Source organism: Salmo salar, unplaced genomic scaffold (genome assembly GCF_965601325.2).
Source record: "Salmo salar unplaced genomic scaffold, fSalSal1 ptg000686l, whole genome shotgun sequence".
In the NCBI taxonomy this organism is placed as follows: Eukaryota; Metazoa; Chordata; class Actinopteri; order Salmoniformes; family Salmonidae; genus Salmo; species Salmo salar.
In genome coordinates this window covers 60,247-80,399 of record NW_027675463.1, presented here as the reverse complement: position 1 = coordinate 80,399, position 20,153 = coordinate 60,247, and the positions used below count along the sequence as shown (strand labels likewise).

Here is a 20,153-nt window from a genome sequence, read left to right as displayed (position 1 = left end):
ACTGGAGTGATGTAGGATTGTTCATATAATTGATTATTGTACTGTGACTATGTGTTTAGGCTGTAAGTATGTTGAAATTAAATTGTTTTCTTTTCAACTTTCACTTTCAACTAAAACCAAACTTATATTGTATGTCGGGCATAGTCTTATTTTCTACGACATTTTGCTAGGTGAGATATCCCCAATGTCACAGCTTAAACGTGTCCAAATCAGTAGTCCAAATGCAGAAACAGTTTGTGATAAATTGAAAACCTAAACATAAAATGTAATACATACACAAACATCTGTCACAATAATCATATTACTTGTATTATTTAAAACAAGCACCTTATAAAACTGTACAAGCACCAAAAACGCTGTTGTTTTGACAAGTAGCAATAAATCACTGATATCAATTAGGGGGGAAATCAGGTTGTACATGATGTTGAAACTAACACAACTAAAAAAACACATGGAAATGGGAGATATATTTTACCTCACTGGTTAGAGGACAACCTGCAGAAGACAGTCAGATACATTTTGGAGTGATGCATTTAAATGTAGGGGTCACTAAATAAAGGAACACAACACTTATTTGTCATCACTCATTAATATCATGTTGAAATCAATTATACGACAGGAGGGAGATGAGGTTGCACGTCCTGTTAAAACGAACAGCTCAAAAATCACACGGAATCTGGGAATAATGTGTACATCCCTGGTTAGAGGACAATTTGTATAAAACAGCTCGCTACATTTTGAAGTGTTGCATTTGGATTCCAGTGTGTCACCAACGTGGTAAGTGTAACACAGCTATTTTTGTGTTAGTACTTTTTGTTAAATCACATCAATAGTAACTCTTCCAATTCAGAGCCTGGATTTTCCCCCTGAGGCTAATATCCATATCATGTTGAAATCAATAGAACAGGGGACAAACGTTTAGGGTTCTAGATTGTGACATCATTAAAATACTCCTTCTACAATGTTAAAACATTCTACATTTTATTTCACTGATATCATGAAACAACTCCTTCATGAATTTTCTGATGTTTAATCAGAGATCTTTTATCAGAGTATCTCTTCCCACATTGATTACAGCTATGAGATTTCTCTCCTGTGTGTGTTCTCTGATGTGATACCAGGCTGTTTGACTGAGTAAAACTCTTCCCACATTCACCACAGCTATAAGGTTTCTCTCCTGTGTGTGTTCTCTGATGTGATACCAGGCTGTTTGACTGAGTAAAACTCTTCCCACATTCACCACAGCTATAAGATTTCTGTCCTGTGTGTGTTCTCTGATGTGATACCAGGTTGGTTGACTGAGTAAAAGTCTTCCCACATTGATTACAGCTATAAGATTTCTCTCCTGTGTGTATTCTCTGGTGTTTAGTCAGATAGAAAGATGTAGTAAAACTCTTCCCACATTGATCACAGCTATAAGGTTTCTCTCCTGTGTGTCTTCTCTGGTGTAGTGTCAGAGTTCTAGTTGCAGCAAAACTCTTCCCACATTGATCACAGCTATAAGATTTCTCTCCTGTGTGTGTTCTCTGGTGTTGAGTCAGATGGCAAGATTGACCAAAACTCTTCCCACATTGACCACAGATATAAGGTTTCTGTCCTGTGTGTGTTCTCTGATGTAGAGTCAGACTGGTAGATGCAGCAAACCTCTTCTCACATTGACCACAGCTATAAGGTTTCTCTCCTGTGTGTATTCTCTGGTGTTTCGTCAGACCACTAGAGTCAGTAAAACTCTTCCCACATTCACCACAGCAATAAGATTTCTCTCCTGTGTGTGTTCTCTGATGAATTTTAATGCCTGATGAGGTGAATCTCTTCCCACAGTCAGAGCAGCAGTGAGTTCTCTTCCCTGTGGATGTCTGCAGGTGTTTATTGAGGTGTTCTGATCTGGAGAGACTCTTCTCTGCCTCTTCAGCATCAAGAGGTTGTTGAGGCTCCCCAGAGGATCCACGATAGTCCCATATCTCTCCTGTGTGAACAACAAAGTCAGACAGATGATTAAAGGCCCACAACAGCGGTAATCCACTGTAAAAGGTGATGCCAACAGCGGAGCCATGATGTTGGACAACAATTGACGTCTGTAATGAATGTTACAATTATTTGAAATTTGCCTTAAAATGAGCAAGAATAGTCATATTTTGTCTTGTTTTCACATTAGTAGTAACATCGATGATTGTAGGCTAGAAATAAGTTATTCATGTTGTTGAAACTCTAAGCAGTGTGCCAGAGGAATTTTGGTCTCCAATATAGGCCCCTTTCTGTGTTTGCTAAAATTGTGGCACGAGGGCAATTTGATTGCAGAAACTCCTCCCTGCTAATGAGGAAACCGATAGTTATGGATGTACTATATCTGCCTGGAGCAAAAATTGTGAGCAAAGATTTTAGTTTTTCACAATGTATTCTGAATATTATCTTTGCTACTTCCAGACACAAATGAGACTCTGACCATTTTACTCGCCCTAGCAGAGCTGTTAGGCAGTTTTCATGTTATCCAGGGTGACTGTAACTGTGCTGCTGGAAAACATTTGTTGCCTACGTTTACTGACACCTGGACATATTGAACGGGTGTTGAGCGCTAGTAAATTCATTATTCTGCACTCTGGTACTCAGACGAGAGTGCTCAGAAATCAGAGTAGATAGTCAATCAGAGTGAATTTATGAAAGCACCCGAATGTCCATTGAGAAAGCACAACGACTATACCATTTAGCTAAGCTAAGAATGACGGGAATAATCAAGTCAATAAACGTTGGGTAGTTAGTTAGATAGAATATAGTTCATATACTGGCAAGTTTGATGTATAAGTAGCCAACTAACGTTAGGTAGCTAGTTAACATACCGGTACATACTGCTGTAATAACATGCTAGCAAATAGTCAGCCAAAATGACGTGTAAAGTAACTTATTTGAAAAGTAATTATTTTATTACATTGCTCAACATTTTCTTAACATTTGTCATAATTAGTTAAAGCAATGAATTTGTATCGGCTCTCGTTGGACTTCGGCTGCATATTTTCTGCAATTTTCTTCAAATCTGAAAACGATGTGAAGCCACGCCCATTTCCTGAAGAAATGCATTATGGGCCCTAACGTACTGCGTGTTTACGTCATATTATGGCGAATTTACTACGACATCCGGGAGGTTTTGGCATACTAACTATATCATACTATGACCAATAAGCACACTATATACTCAATTAACATCACAAATAGTACGGTTAGTATGAGTATTCTAACACAGCTAATGACTTATCAACAGCTCTAACAATTTGACCCCCACAGGAAAATCTACACTGGCAGTTATAGAAAGACCCATTTACTATATAACCATTGATTCTTGAAGAATATAACTTAGAAATGCCTCAAATGTTTCAACTGTATTACCCCATCAGAAACCAAAACATAAGCTTGAAAAAACGCCACTGTTTGTAAACAAGCACTATATAGCCTTGAAATCTGGTTAAAACTATAATTTTGACCTTATGGCCAGCCAGTCCTTGTATTCAGAGTGTAGTGAATTCAGGGGGTAGTCCTGAGCTGAACTCAAACCTGGGTCCAGCGACTGTTAAGTCAACAGCTTATAACTGTTACGCCAAGATGTCTGAACTTCTTGACGAGGTCGCTAGGTGTTGGGTTACGGTTTCTACAATAGCTTTCTCTATGAATTTGAGAGTGGTTACACTTCTCCTTCCCCCATCCCTCAGCTGTTTACCAAACCAAGACTCTGGGCAGCCATTTTGTTTCTGTTTAAAAACTAGGTTGTCCCTTTAAACAAGCCACACAATCAACCAATTAATCTGCAGTTCAAACAATAACAAAGCTGTAATTCCACCACTGTTTTGGTTATAAGATGATGATGGGGCTGGAGAAATGTAACTACTCTCAAATTCATAGACGGACCTATGGATGCAAGGACTGACCATCCATGATATCAACATAGTTTTAACCATGTTTTGAGTGTGAGTGTTTACAGTGTTTGTTTATCATTTAAATTGTTTCTAAACATTGGAGTATAAAAAGCTTATTTGGGGTTCTGATGGGGTACAACAGTTGAACTAAGCTCATGAGGCATGTGTTATATTCTTCAAGACTCAATGGCCATAAATAAATAATTTAAAAGTCAAAATATTGATGTAGCTATTGAATATTTCCCCTCTAACACCACACATCAGTTCAACAACAACATCATCTTTATCAGGAGGAGAGTAGCTTAGTGAACTCATGGTCGGAGATGTTAGTTAGCTAGGCTAATGCTAACTTAACCAGCCCGCTAGCTGACTAATAACAACAACACCGCAAATATGAAATTAAATCTGATAACTAACTAGACGACAGAAGTGGGTTTAAAACACAGTGGCTAATATACACTAAAGCGTCTAATGAGCTTTATTGGTTCGGCTATTTTGTCTAGCAAGCTACTGAGGTGGCTGACTAACTGTTGTTAGAAGCGTTCCGTCCACTAAATTATACGTCACACCAACAGCATTACCTTAAATTCCCACACCGCCATCTGCTGACTGGAGTGGGTAACGCAGTTGAGTAAAATGTTTATTTTAATTTTCAGACAAAAGGTTAAAGTATAGGAAGCATTCGTTTTTACTCGCTAGTGTAACAACACAGTGTGGTTAAAGACGTAGTAAGCTAGTTGTAGTCACGATATGGTTCCCTATAAGTACAAACAGTTATGTTTTTGCGTTGTTACATATTTCTTGACTTATTTCCGGATATCTTCTAAACTACCCACAATGCACTATGTGCTACAGAGTTTGTATGCTAGCTCGGTATTTAGCTCCAGCTTGTAAACGTCAGCCACACCTCATGCTTTCATATACTGTGTGGTTGTGATATCTAGTGGGAACGCATTAGCACGGTAGACTCTGCTGCCTTGTTGTCAGTAGGGATGTTACTTTTGATACCGGAGCTACGACGCCTGCGTCCAAATCGCTAAGCAGTAAACTTCAAAGCAGTGTACCGATGCCTGTATCACTTTATCAGCAGCACGTCATCAATGGCGTCTGAAGCTTCATTTCATCAAACAACCACCTGATTGGTTTGGTATTGGGCTTGAAGATCCCACCCAATGTGTTCTCTAATCTCATAAAACATTTCAGTGTTGTTATCCTCCCAAGGGGAAGGTGCTGGAGTATTGAAAACATGGGTGGCAATAATTCAGACCCCTACCTTTTGAGAATTACATGTTAAACTATATATCTTTCTCTGAGCTATTGTATTAGTATAAAATCATTTCCCTGTATTTTTGACACAATATAGCTCAGTATTTGAATTTTTTTTATAGAGTCGTTTTTGCTCATCTTTATCAAGAGTGTCAACAATTTTGTCCCCCACTGTACCTCCATACTGCTGCTACATGGTGTAACAATACATCATGTAGATGTATATAATGAACAGACTAGGTCTATACTGCTCCTACATGGTGTAACAATACATCATGTAGATGTCTATAATGAACAGACTAGGTCTATACTGCTCCTACATGGTGTAACAATACATCATGTAGATGTATATAATGAACAGACTAGGTCTATACTGCTCCTACATGGTGTAACAATACATCATGTGGGGCTTTAAGGCGATGCTAGTGTGACGTATAATGTAGTGGACGGAACGCTTCTTTCAACAGCAGCAACAGGGAATTTGTAGATCAGTCAATCGGCAGTCGCTTGCAATGTCGAACAAGCCATTCCTCCATACAGAATCTCTCCATGTCCTTGTTTTATTTAGTCTGTCTTATGGACTGCCCTGTTCAATTCAAACCACAGGTTTTCAATGGAGTTCAAGTCCGAAGACTGAGATGGCCATTGAAAATGTTGATTTTGTGCCCAATTAACCATTTCTTCATGGATGTTGATGTGTCTTGCTGGAAGATCCACTTATGGCCAAGTTTCAGCCTCCTAGCAGAGAGGTAACCAGGTTTTGGGCTAAAATATCCTGGTAGTGGGTAAAGTTAATTTATTTATTTCATACAGTAATTTTTGCTCATCATTATCAAGGGTACCAATAACTAGGTGCTTATTTTGATATCTAGTTATTTGACTGAATCAGAAATACAGATGTGGAGTAGATGTAGAGTTTGTTTTAAATTCTCATAAAAAATCTGAACTAATCAAACACTTGTTGCTCTTTGTACTTGTTGATATAATATTCATATTTAATGGAGAGAAAAAAACCGTTTCCCTAAACTGCTTTATAATATTATAATTCAATGAAGAATAAAAATAGTTTTCCCTCCTCAACTGCGTTTCCTCCCTCCAGACAGCAGATGGCGATATGTGTCTTTCAGGCGATGTTTCTAGTGTGACGTATAATCTAGTGGACGGAACGCTTCTTCAACAACTGCAGCCACCTCGGTAGCTCGCTAGCCGACAAAGTCGGAACATTCAAGTTCTTTAGACAATTTCGTGGTTTAATTGCCACTATGATTCAAACATACTTATGTGGAAACAACTAGCTACCCCATTTAATTTAATATTTACGTTGTAAGTCAACTAGCTGGCTGGTTAAGTTAGCACTAGTCTAGTCGCTAATGCTAACTAGCTATTATCTCTAGCTAACATCTCCGACCATGAGTTCACTAAGCTACTCTCCTCCTGTTAAAGAAGCGGAGGTCTGCTGGACGGAGAAAGACGCTCTGGTGAAAGAGGAGGAGGAGGAGGAAGAGGAGGCTGTTACAATACAAAAACAAGTAGAGGGTGAGGCTGTTACCGTGAAAGAAGAAGAAGAGAAAGACGTTTCAGTGAAAGAAGAGGAGGATATTACTGTGAAAGAAGAGGAGGAAGATGCAGTTTTTGGAGTGGAGGATGAAGTGAAAGAAGATGAAGACGTTTTTGGAATGAAAGATGAAGAGGGGGAGATTACTGTCACATTAGAGGAGGACGAAGAAGAGAAGACTGGAGAACTGATTAACACCAGTAAATACAGTGAGTACTATCTAATAAAACAGGGACATTGATCTGATTAACACCAGTAAATACAGTGAGTACTATCTAATAAAACAGGGACATTGATCTGATTAACACCAGTAAATACAGTGAGTACTATCTAATAAAACAGGGACATTGATCTGATTAACACCAGTAAATACAGTGAGTACTATCTAATAAAACAGGGACATTGATCTGATTAACACCAGTAAATACAGTGAGTACTATCTTATAAAACAGGGACATTGATCTGATTAACACAAGTAAATACAGTGAGTACTATCTAATAAAACAGGGACATTGATCTGATTAACACCAGTAAATACAGTGAGTACTATCTTATAAAACAGGGACATTGATCTTTTATTTTATTTATTTTTTATTTCACCTTTATTTAACCAGTCTGTTGGGTCCATACTGTGTTGATTAACATTTGGTTCTGGTCCCTGAGTAGAGGGTCAGGAAACCCTGTTCTGATGGGTCTGTTGGGTCCATACTGTGTTGATTAACGTTGGGTTCTGGTCCCTGAGTAGAGGGTCAGGAAACCCTGTTCTGATGGGTCTGTTGGGTCCATACTGTGTTGATTAACGTTGGGTTCGTTCGACATGGCGGCCGACTTTTTTATTTTTTAAAGTTGAGTCAACTGACTGATCACCTTGCATCGTGTGTATAACTGCTCGATATTATTTGTACATCAGTCAGTCGCAATTTACCCATGGTACATCAGTTTTGATGCTCTCAAACACGGCCATTCATCCAGACATAAATCTATTGTTGTAGAACATCTGACATGTAGAAGAAGGAATCCCATCCGAAGGCTGTATTTATCAAGCGTCTCAGTAGGAAGGCTGGTCTCAGATCAGTTTTAGATGGACAGGTGGGATCTGTTCCTAGGTCAGAGCTCCTACTCTTATCAACCGTCTCAGTAGGAAGGCTGGTCTCAGATCAGTTTTAGATGGACAGGTAAGATCTGTTCCTAGGTCAGAGCTCCTACTCTTATCAACCGTCTCAGTAGGAAGGCTGGTCTCAGATCAGTTTTAGATGGACAGGTGGGATCTGTTCCTAGGTCAGAGCTCCTACTCTTATCAAGCGTCTCAGTAGGAAGGCTGGTCTCAGATCAGTTTTAGATGGACAGGTGGGATCTGTTCCTAGGTCAGAGCTCCTACTCTGATGAGACATTATATTTATTTCACCTTTATTTAACCAGGTAGGCTAGTTGAGAACAAGTCCTTTATTAAACCAGGTAGGCTAGTTGAGAACAAGTCCTTTAATTAACCAGGTTGGCTAGTTGAGAACAAGTCCTTTAATTAGCCAGGTAGGCTAGTTGAAAACAAGTCCTTTAATTAACCAGGTAGGCTAGTTGAGAACAAGTCATTTATTTAACCAGGTAGACTAGTTGAGAACAAGTTCTCATTTACAATTGCGACCTGGCCAAGATAAAGCAAAGCAGTTCGACAACATACAACAACACAGAGTTACACATGGAGTAAAACAAACATACAGTAGAAAAAGAAGTCTATATACAATGTGAGCAAATGAGGTGAGATAAGGGAGGTAAGGCAAAAAATGCCATGGTGGTGAAGTAAATACAATATAGCAAGTAAAACACTGGAATGGTAGATTTGTAGTGGAAGAAAGTGCAAAGTAGAAATAGAAATAATGGGGTGCAAAGGAGCAAAATAAATAAATTAATACAGTAGGGGAAGCGGTAGTTGTTTGGGCTAAATTATAGATGGGCTATGTACAGGTGCAGTGATCTGTGAGCTGCTCTAACAGCTGGTGCTTAACCTGTTGGGGATAGGGGGCAGTATTTGCACAGCCGGATAAAAAACGTACCCGATTTAATCTGGTTACTACTCCTGCCTAGTAACTAGAATATGCATATAATTGTTTGATTTGGATAGAAAACACCCTAAAGTTTCTAAAACTGTTTGAATGGTGTCTGTGAGTATAACAGAACTCATTTGGCAGGCCAAAACCTGAGAAGATTCTGTACAGGAAGTACCCTGTCTGATCATTTCTTGGCCTTCTTGATCATCTCTATCCAAAACAGGGGATCTCTGCTGTTACGTGACACTTCCTACGGCTCCCATAGGCACTCAGAAGGCGGCAAAAAGCTGAATGGTGGCTTTGCAGGCCCTGGCTGAAAAACATTAGCGCATTTTGATAGTGGTCGATCAGAGAACAGAGACTGGAGGCGCGTGCACGAGGCGACCCCATGTTTTTATTATTTCGTCTTTGAACGAAAACAACGACTCCCGGTCGGAATACTATCGCTTTTTTACGAGAAAAATAGCATAAAAATTGATTTTAAACAGCGGTTGACATGCTTCGAAGTACGGTAATGGAATATTTAGATTTTTTTTTGTCACGAAACGCGTCGGCCGTGTAACCCTTCATTACCCTTGGATAGTGTCTTGAACGCACGAACAAAACGCCGCTATTTGGATATAACTATGGATTATTTTGAACCAAACCAACATTTGTTATTGAAGTAGAAGTCCTGGGAGTGCATTCTGACGAAGAACAGCAAAGGTAATCACATTTTTCTAATTGTAAATCTGAGTTTGGTGAGGGCCAAACTTGGTGGGTGTCAAAATAGCTAGCCCGTGACGGCGAGCTATCTACTCAGAATATTGCAAAATGTGCTTTTGCCGAAAAGCTATTTTAAAATCGGACATAGCGATTGCATAAAGGAGTTTTGTATCTATAATTCTTAAAATAATTGTTATGTTTTTTGTGAACGTTTATCGTGAGTAATTGAGTAAATTCACCGGAAGTTTGCGGTGGGTATGCTAGTTCTGAACGTCACATGCTAATATAAAAAGCTGGTTTTTGATATAAATATGAACTTGATTGAACAAAACATGCATGTATTGTATAACATAATGTCCTAGGAGTGTCACCTGATGAAGATCATCAAAGGTTAGTGCTGCATTTAGCTGTGGTTTGGGTTCATGTGACATTATATGCTAGCTTGAAAAATGGGTGTCTAATTATTTCTGGCTGGGTACTCTGCTGACATAATCTAATGTTTTGCTTTCTTTGTAAAGCCTTTTTGAAATCGGACAGTGTGGTTAGATTAACGAGAGTCTTGTCTTTAAATTGGTGTAAAATAGTCATATGTTTGAGAAATTGAAGTAATAGCATTTCTAAGGTATTTGAATAACGCGCCACGGGATTCCACTGGCTGTTGAGTAGGTGGGACGATTTCGTCCCACATACCCTAGAGAGGTTAACGGGATTGGTTGGACAACAACCAGTGAGATAGCACGGCGCAAAATTCCCCCCAAAAAATTCTCAAAATTTAAATTCAAGTATTATACGGCATTTTAAAGATACTCTACTCGTTAATCCAACCACATTGTCCGATTTCAAAAAGGCTTTACGGTGAAAGCAAAACATTAGATTATTGTAGGATAGCACCTTAGCAACAAAAAAAAGCCATTTTCCAAGCACGGATAGCCATCACAAAACTAGATATACAGCTAAAATTAAGCACTAACCTTTGACAATCTTCATCAGATGACACTCCTAGGACATCATGTTACACAATACATGCATTTTTTGTTCGATCAAGTTCATATTTATATCCAAAAACCCAATTTTTACATTGGCGCATGACGTTCAGAAAATGTTTTCTCCCCATAACTATCGGTGAATGGGCACATTAATTTACAGAAGAACTCATAAACGTTGACAAAATGTATAACAATTTTGTGGTAGTGCTTTGCTGCAGGAGGGACTGGTGCACTTCACAAAATAGATGGCATCATGAGGGAGGAAAATCATGTGGATATATTGAAGCAACATCTCAAGACATCAGTCAGGAAGTTAAATCTTGGTCGAAAATGATTCATCCAGATGGACAATGACCCCAAGCATACTTCCAAAGTTGAGGCAAAATGGCTTAAGGACAACAAAGTCAAGGTATTGGAGTGACCATCACAAAGTCCTGACCTCAACCCTATAGAAATGTTTTGGGCAGAACTGAAAAAGTGTGTGCGAGCTATAAGGCCTACATTCTGACTCAGTTACACCAGCTCTGTCAGGAGGAATGGGCCAAAATTCACCCAACTTATTGTGGGAAACTTGTGGAAGGCTACCCAAAACGTTTGACCCAAGTTAAACAATTTAAAGGCAATGCTACCAAATACTAATTGAATGTATTTCCTACTTCTCACCCACTGGGAATGTGATGAAAGAAATAAAACCTGAAATAAATAATTCTCTACTATTATTCTGACATTACACATTCTTAAAATAAAGTGGTGAACCTAACTGAGCTAAGACAGGGAATATTTACTAGGATTAAATGTCAGGAATTGTGAAAGATGTAGCTTAAATGTATTTGGCTAAGGTTTATGAAAACTTCCGACTTCAAATGTATATTGCAATATATTTCAATCTCTTTTTCCATTTTTAAATTAAATATTCCTTCTGGCAACCCGCCTCACCCAATGTGATACGGATCTGCTATTTTTTTAGACATTATATCTAGAAACTCCATCAGCAGCTAGCCATCAGAAGCTAACCAGCTAATTAGCTACTAGCTATTTAGTCATTGTTAGCCACTGCTAGCGGACCATTACACCGGATAATCGCAGCTAGCTAGCTGCTACCGAGTGGCCCAGCCCATCTCCCGGCCTGCTCAGTGGACTCTATGATCACTCGGCTACACAGCTGATGCCTCCTAGACTCTTCACTAACACAACTAGAAGCCACTATATCACCGGATTCCTGCCGTAAGCTCTGGACCTTTGCACCGGAGTGGCTATAGTGGCTAACACCCTTGTCCCGAAGCTAGCACCAGTTAGCATCAAGCCAGGCGCGTCTCCCGGCTAGCATAGTAACGACTACCTAACGGCTTCCCTGGTTCATATATTGCTGTTCACTGGACCCTATGATCACTTGGCTACATAGCTGATGCCTGCTGTACTGTTAAACAAAACGGAGTTCCGTGATTAATTATCTGTCGGCCCCAGCCTCGAACTCAGGCCCTGTGTGTAGTTAACTGACTCTCTCTGCCCATTCATCGCCATTTTACCTGTTGTTGTTGGCTTAGCTGATTAACTGTTGTCTTACCCGTTGTTGTCTTAGCTAGCTCTCCCAATCAACACCTGTGATTGCTTTATGCCTCGCTTTGTCTCTCTAATGTCAATATGCCTTGTATACTTTTGTTTTATTTTACTGCGGAGCCCCTAGTCCCACTCAACATGCCTCGGAGAACTCTTTTGTCCCACCTCCCACACATGCGGTGACCTCACCTAGCATAACTGGTGCCTCCAGAGATGCAACCTCTCTTATCATCACTCAACGCCTAGGTTTACCTCCACTGTACCCGCACCCTACCATACCCCTGTCTGTACATTATGCCTTGAATCTATCCTACCACGCCCAGAATTCTGCTCCTTTTATTCTCTGTTCACAACGCATTAGATGACCAGTTCAGATAGCCTTTAGCCGTACCCTCATCCTACTCCTCTGTTCCTCGGGTGATGTAGAGGTTAACCCAGGCCCTGTGTGTCCCCAGGCGCTCTCATTTGTTGACTTCTGTAATCGAACAAGCCTTGGTTTCATGCATGTTAACATCAGAGCCTCCTCCCTAAGTTTGTTTTACTCACTGCTTTAGCACACTCCACCAACCTTGATGTCTTTGCCGTGTCTGAATCCTGGCTTTGGAAAGCCACCAAAAATTCTGAAATTTCCATCCCCAGCTACAACATTTTCCGTGAAGATAGAACTGCCAAAGGGGGAGGAGTTGCAATCTACTGCAGAGATGGCCTGCGGAGTTCTATCATACTTTCCAGGTCTATGCCCAAACAGTTCGAGCTTCTAATTAAAAAAATTAATCTCTCCAGAAATAAGTCTCACTGTTGCCGCCTGTTAACAGACCCCCCTCAGCTCCCAGCTGTACCCTGGACACCATATGTGAATTGGTTGGCCCCCATCTATCTTCAGAGTTCGTTCTGTTAGGTGACCTAAACTGGGATATCCTTAACACCCCGGCCATCCTACAATCCAAGCTAGATGCCCTCAATCTCACACAGATTATCAAAGAACCTACCAGGTACAACCCTAAATCCGTAAACATGGGCAGCCTCATAGATATTATCCTGACCAACTTGCCCTCCAAATACACCTCTGCTGTTTTCAATCAGTATCTCAGTGATCAATGCCTCATTGCCTGCATCCGTTATGGGTCCGCGGTCAAACGACCACCCCTCATCACTGTCAAACGCTCCCTAAAGCACTTCTGCAAGCAGGCGTTTCTAATCAACCTGGCCCTGGTCTCCTGGAAGGATATTGACCTCATCCCGTCAGTAGAGGATGCCTGCTTGTTCTTTAATTATAATTTCCTCACCACCTTAAATAAGCATGCCCCTTTCAAAAAATGTAGAACTAAGAACAGATATAGCCCTTGGTTCACTCCAGACCTGACTGCCCTCGACCAGCACAATAACATCCTGTGGCGTACTGCACTAACAGCTCCCCACCCCCCGCAGTTACTTCCCCAAGCCTCCCCAGCTTCTCCTTCACCCAAATTCAGATAGCTGATGTTCTGAAAGAGTTGCAAAACTTGGACCCGTACAAATCAGCTGGGCTTTACAATCTGGACCCTCTCTTTCAAAAATTATCCACCGCCATTGTGGCAACCCCTATTACTAGTCTGTTCAACCTCTCTTTCGTATCGTCCGAGATTCCTAAAGATTGGAACGCTTCCGTGGTCATCCCCCTCTTCAAAGGGGGTGACACTCTAGACCCAAACTGTTACTGACCTGTATCCATCCTGCCCTGCCTTTCTAAAGTCTTCGAAAGTCAAGTTAACAAACAGAACACTGACCATTTTGAATCCCACCGTACCTTCTCCGCTGTGCAATCCAGTTTCCGAGCTGGTCACAGGTGCACCTCAGCCACGCTCAAGGTACTAAACGATATCATAACCGCCATCGATAAAAGACAGTACTGTGCAGCCGTCTTCATCAACCTGGCCAAGGCTTTCGACTCTGTCAATCACCGTATTCTTATCGGCAGACTCAATAGCCTTGGTTTCTCAAATGACTGACTTGCCTGGTTCACCAACTACTTCTCAGACAGAGTTCAGTGTGTCAAATCGGAGGGCCTGTTGTCCGGACCTCTGGCAGTCTCTATGGGGGTACCACAGGGTTCAATTCTCAGACCGACTCTTTTCTCTGTATATACCAACGATGTTGCTCTTGCTGCAGGTGATTCTTTGATCCACCTCTACGCAGAAGACACCATTCTGTTTACATCTGGCCCTTCTTTGGACACTGTGTTTGCAAACCTCCAAACGAGCTTCAATGCCGTACAACACTCCTTCCATGGCCTCCAACTGCTCTTAAACGCTAGTAGAACTAAATGTATGCTCTTCAACCGATCGCTGCCCGCACCCGCCCGTCCAGCATCACTACTCTGGACGTTTCTGACTTAGAATATGTGGACAACTATAAATACCTAGGTGTCTTGCTAGACTGTAAACTCTCCTTCCAGGCTAATATTAAGCATTTCCAATCCAAAATTTAATCTAGAATCGGCTTCCTATTTCGCAACAAGTCCTCTTTCACTTACGCTGCCAAACATACCCTCGTAAAACTGACTATCCTACCGATCCTTGACTTTGGCGATGTCATTTTCAAAATAGCCTCCAACACTCTACTCAGCAAACTGGATGCAGTCTATCACAGTGCCATCCGTTTTGTCACCAAAGCCCCATATACCACCCACCACTGGGACCTGTATGCTCTCGTCGGCTGGCCCTCGCTACATATTCGTCGCCAAACCCACTGGCTCCAGGTCATCTATAAGACTTTGCTAGGCCGCCTTAACTCAGCTCACTGGTCACCATAGCAACACCCACCCGTAGCACGCGCTCCAGAAGGTATATCTCACTGGTCGTCCCCAAAGCTAACACCTCCTTTGGCCGCATTTCCTTCCAGTTCTCTGCTGCCAATGACTGGAACGAATTGCAAAAATCGCTAAAGTTGGAGACTTATATCTCCCTCATTAACTTTAAGCATCAGCTATCCGAGCAGCTTACCGATCGCTGCAGCTGTACACAGCCCATCTGTAAATAGCCCATCAAACTGCCTACCTCATCCCCATGTTTTTATTTACTTTTTCTGCTCTTTTGCACATCAGTATTTCTACTTGCACATCATCATCTGCACATCCATCACTTCAGTGTTAATTTGTTAACCTGTTGGGGGTAGGGGGCAGTATTTACACGGCCGGATAAAAAAACGTACCCGATTTAATCTGGTTATTACTACTGCCCAGAAACTAGAATATGCATATAATTATTGGCTTTGGATAGAAAACACCCTAAAGTTTCTAAAACTGTTTGAATGGTGTCTGTGAGTATAACAGAACACATATGGCAGGCAAAAACCTGAGAAGATTCTGTACAGGAAGTGGCCTGTCTGACCATTCCTTGAGCTTCTTGACTCTGTTTATTGAAGACTGAGGATCTTTGCTGTGACGTGACACTTCCTACGGCTCCCATAGGCTTTCAGAAGGCGGGAAAAAGCTGAATGATGTAATTCCAGCCACTGGCTGAAAAACATTAGCGCTTTTGGCAAGTGCTCTATCAGAGGACAATCTGACTGAGGCGTGTGCACGAGGCGACCCCATGTTTTATTTTCTTTCGTCTTTGAACCTAAACACGCTTTCCCGGTTGGAATATTATCACTTTTTTTACGAGAAAAATGGCATAAAAATTGATTTTAAACAGCGGTTGACATGCTTCGAAGTACGGTAATGGAATATTTTGAATTTTTTTGTCACGAAATGCGTCGTGCGCGTCACCCTTCTTTACCATTCGGATAGTGTCTTGAACGCATGAACAAAACAGAGGATATTTGGACATAACTATGGATTATTTTGAACCAAACCAACATTTGTTATTGAACTAGAAGTCCTGGGAGTGCATTCTGACGAAGAACACCAAAGGTAATAACATTTTTCTTATAGTAAATCTGATTTTGGTGAGTGCTAAACTTGGTGGGTGTCTAAATAGCTAGCCCTGTGATGCCGGGCTATCTACTGAGAATATTGCAAAATGTGCTTTCACCAAAAAGCTATTTTAAAATCGGACATAGCGAGTGCATATCTATAATTCTTAAAATAATTGTTATGTTTTTTGTGAGTAATTTAGTAAATTCACCAGAAGTTTGCTAGTTCTGAACGTCACATGCTAATGTAAAAAGCTGGTTTTTGATATAAATATGAACTTGATTGAACAAAACATGCATGTATTGTATAACATAATGTCCTAGGGTTGTCATCTGATGAAGATCATCAAAGGTTAGTGCTGCATTTAGCTGTGGTTTGGGTTTATGTGACATTATATGCTTGCTTGAAAATGGGTGTCTGATTATTTCTGGCTGGGTACTCTGCTGACATAATCTAATGTTTTGCTTTCGTTGTAAAGCCTTTTTGAAATCGGACAGTGTGGTTAGATTAACGAGAGTCTTGTCTTTAAAATGGTGTAAAATAGTCATATGTTTGAGAAATTGAAGTAATAGCATTTCTAAGGTATTTGAATAACGCGCCACGGGATTCAACTGGCTGTTGAGTAGGTGGGACGATTTCGTCCCGCCGACCCTAGAGAGGTTAAATTGTAATTACTTCGCTACTATGGCCTATTTATTGCTTTTCCTCCGTACTCCAGATTTTTCTATTGTGTTATTGACTGTACTTTTGTTTATCCCACGTGTAACTCTGTTGTTTTTTCGTCGCAGTGCTTTGCTTTATCTTGGCCAGGTCGCAGTTGTAAATGAGAACTTGTTCTCGACTGGCCTACCTGGTTAAATAAAAAATAAAATCTTAACTTTATTGACAACACCCAAATGGATACTGTCATTAACACGATTCTTTAATAATTACACACAATTCATAATACTGTAGCAAATATTATATTAAACATTACATTCAAACGAGCCTTACAATTATAATCCAAAGTAGTGTGAAATGAACTCATCATCAACCTGGAAATGGAGGTTACTCCCCCGACTTTCCCCCATTCACATTCAGAATACATTGTGAAAAACTAAAATCTTTGCTCACCATTTTTGCTCCTGACAGATATACTACATCCATAACTATCGGTTTCTTCATTAGCAGGGAGGAGTTTCTGCAATCAAATTGCCCTCGTGCTGCAATTTTAGCAAACACAGAAAGGGGCCTATATTGGAGACCAAAAGTTGTCTGGCACACTGCTTAGAGTTTCAACAACATGAATAACTTATTTCTAGCCTACAATCATCTATGTTACTGCTAATGTGAAAACAAGACAAAATATGACTATTCTTGCTCATTTTAAGACAATTGTCAAATAATTTTAACATTCATGACAGACGTCAATTGTTGTCCAACATCATGGCTACACTGTTGGCATCACCTTTTACAGTGGATTACCGCTGTTGTGGGCCTTTAATCATCTGTCTGACTTTATTGTTCACACAGGAGAGAAACTTCACTATCGTGGATCCTCTGGGGAGCCTCAACAACCTCATGATGCTGAAGAGGCAGAGAAGAGTCTCTCCAGATCAGAACACCTCAATAAACACCAGCAGAGACACACAGGGAAGAGAACTCACTGCTGCTCTGACTGTGGGAAGAGATTCACCTCATCAGGCATTAAAATGCATCAGAGAACACACACAGGAGAGAGATCTTACAGCTGTGATCAATGTGGGAAGAGTTTTGGTCAATCTTGCCATCTGGTATCACACCAGAGAACACACACAGGAGAGAAACCTTATATCTGTGATCAATGTGGGAAGAGTTTTAGTCAATCTGAAACTCTGAGAGTGCACCAGAGAATACACACAGGAGAGAAATCTTATAGCTGTGATCAATGTGGGAAGAGTTTTAGTCAATCTGAAACTCTGAGAGTGCACCAGAGAATACACACAGGAGAGAAATCTTATAGCTGTGATCAATGTGGGAAGAGTTTTAGTCAATCTGAAACTCTGAGAGTGCACCAGAGAATACACACAGGAGAGAAATCTTATAGCTGTGATCAATGTGGGAAGAGTTTTAGTCAATCTGAAACTCTGAGAGTGCACCAGAGAATACACACAGGAGAGAAACCTTATAGCTGTGATCAATGTGGGAAGAGTTTTACTATATCTAGCTCTCTGACTGTACACCAGAGAACACACACAGGAGAGAAACCTTATATCTGTGATCAATGTGGGAAGAGTTTTAGTCAATCTGAAACTCTGAGAGTGCACCAGAGAATACACACAGGAGCGAAATGTTATAGCTGTGATCATTGTAGGAAGAGTTTTACTACATCTGGCTCTCTGACTGTACACCAGAGAACACACACAGGAGAGAAACCTTATATCTGTGGTCAATGTGGGAAGAGTTTTATTTCATCTGGCCAGCTGACTTTACACCAGAGAACACACACAGGAGAGAAACCTTATAGCTGTGATCAATGTGGGAAGAGTTTTGTTTCATCTGGCCAGCTGACTTTACACCAGAGAACACACACAGGAGAGAAATCTTATATCTGTGGTCAATGTGGGAAGAGTTTTGTTTCATCTAGCGGTCTGACAGTACACCAGAGAACACACACAGGAGAGAAATCTTATAGCTGTGACCAGAGATAATCTGATTAAAGATCTCTGATCAAACATCAGAAAATACATGGAATTGTTTCATGATATCAATGAAATGAAATCTCACAATGTAGAATGTTTAAACATTGTAGAAGGAGTATTTTAATGATGTCACAATGTAGAACCCTAAACGTTTGTCCCCTGTTCTATTGATTTCAACATGATATGGATATTAGCCTCAGGGGGAAAATCCAGGCTCTGAAATGGAAGAGTTACTATTTATGAGATTTAACAAAAAGTGACTAACACAAAAAGAGCTCTGTTACACTTACCACGTTGGTGACCCACTTCAATCAAAATGCAACACTTCAAAATGTATCTGGCTGTTTTCTACAAGTTGTCCTCTAACCAGGGATGTACACATTATTCCCAGATTCCGTGTGGTTTTTGAGCTGTTAGTTTTAACAGGACGTGCAACCTCATCTCCCTCCTCTCGCACAATTGATTTTAGCGATGAGTGATGACAAATAAGTTCCTTTGTTTAGGGACCCTACATTTAAATGCATCACTCCAAAATGTAGCTGACTGTCTTCTGCAGGTTGTCCTCTAACCAGTGAGGTAAAATATATCTCCATTTCCATGTGTTTTTTAGTTGTGTTAGTTTCAACAGCACGAACAACCTGATTTCCCCCCTAATCGATATCAGTGATTTATAGCTACTTGTCAAAACAACAGCGTTTTTGGTGCTTGTGCATTTTATAAGGTGCTTGTTTTAAAAAATACAAGTAATATGATTATTGTGGCAGATGCTTGTGTATATAGCACATTTTATGTTTTCAATTTATCACAAACTGTTTCCGCATATTGGTTAATGATTTGGACACGTTTAAACTGTGTTTTGACATTGGGGATATCCCACCTAGCAACATGTCATTGAAAATAAGACAATCAAATATTTCATATTTACATGTAACATTTAGTACTGATAATTATTTATGCAACCAACTGACAATTTTTGGGTTTTTGGTACAATTATATTGACATTGTTGCCCTGCTTTTAGAATATCAGGGTTCATTCTCAGATGTGCCAACCCAAATGTACTGGAGCATGACATTGGGGACTGGACCCCGATCCAACAACATGCCTATCTAGTGAACCCTGAAAAGGGAGAGAAGCTCCGCAGTGAGGTGGAAAGTTACTACGGATGTTTGCAGGAGTTTCCTCTTGAAATCAGACATGTCTGTGGTAAGGACAACTTGGTTTCTGATTGTCTCAAGGGTGGGCAGTTAAAAAGATTTGTGTTTTCCTCTTTTGGACGACTTGGTTCCTGATTGGGGTGATGAGAGTTCTAGAAGCTAGTGAGTTTTTCAAAAAATAAGGTTGTAGAAAAATATATATTTAGAAATATGTTTATGGGGGGGGGGTCATAAACCTCTATATTTAACACAGTCTATTCAGGTCCTTCAGTAGATTCAGAGAGGGGAAGAGAGAAAGGTATTTATGGGGGGGGGGGGGGGGGGTCATAAACCTTACCCACAGGCCAACGTCATGACAGTGTTGTGTGTGGGTATTATCAAACCCTAAAGTAAAAACAAACAAAACATGTCCAGGCCTTTTCCATTTTGG

General features: G+C 40.5%; 2 protein-coding genes across 2 annotated transcripts; one reads left to right on the top strand and one right to left on the bottom strand.

The window, feature by feature from the left end:
* Positions 1–962: 962 nt before the first annotated feature.
* On the bottom strand, positions 963–7,652 carry LOC145877088 (uncharacterized). The gene is made up of 2 exons (XM_082972386.1): positions 7,649–7,652; positions 963–1,906 (listed from the first exon to the last, which is right to left on the bottom strand). Exons 1-2 carry the CDS (start codon positions 7,650–7,652, stop codon positions 996–998), a joined length of 915 nt encoding a protein of 304 aa, XP_082828512.1. The 3' UTR covers positions 963–995.
* Positions 7,653–17,426: 9,774 nt separating this feature from the next.
* LOC145877103 (uncharacterized) lies at positions 17,427–19,331 on the top strand. Its single transcript, XM_082972398.1, has one exon. The coding sequence runs from the start codon at positions 17,600–17,602 to the stop codon at positions 18,575–18,577; it is 978 nt and encodes a 325-aa protein (XP_082828524.1). The 5' UTR covers positions 17,427–17,599; the 3' UTR covers positions 18,578–19,331.
* Positions 19,332–20,153: the final 822 nt, after the last annotated feature.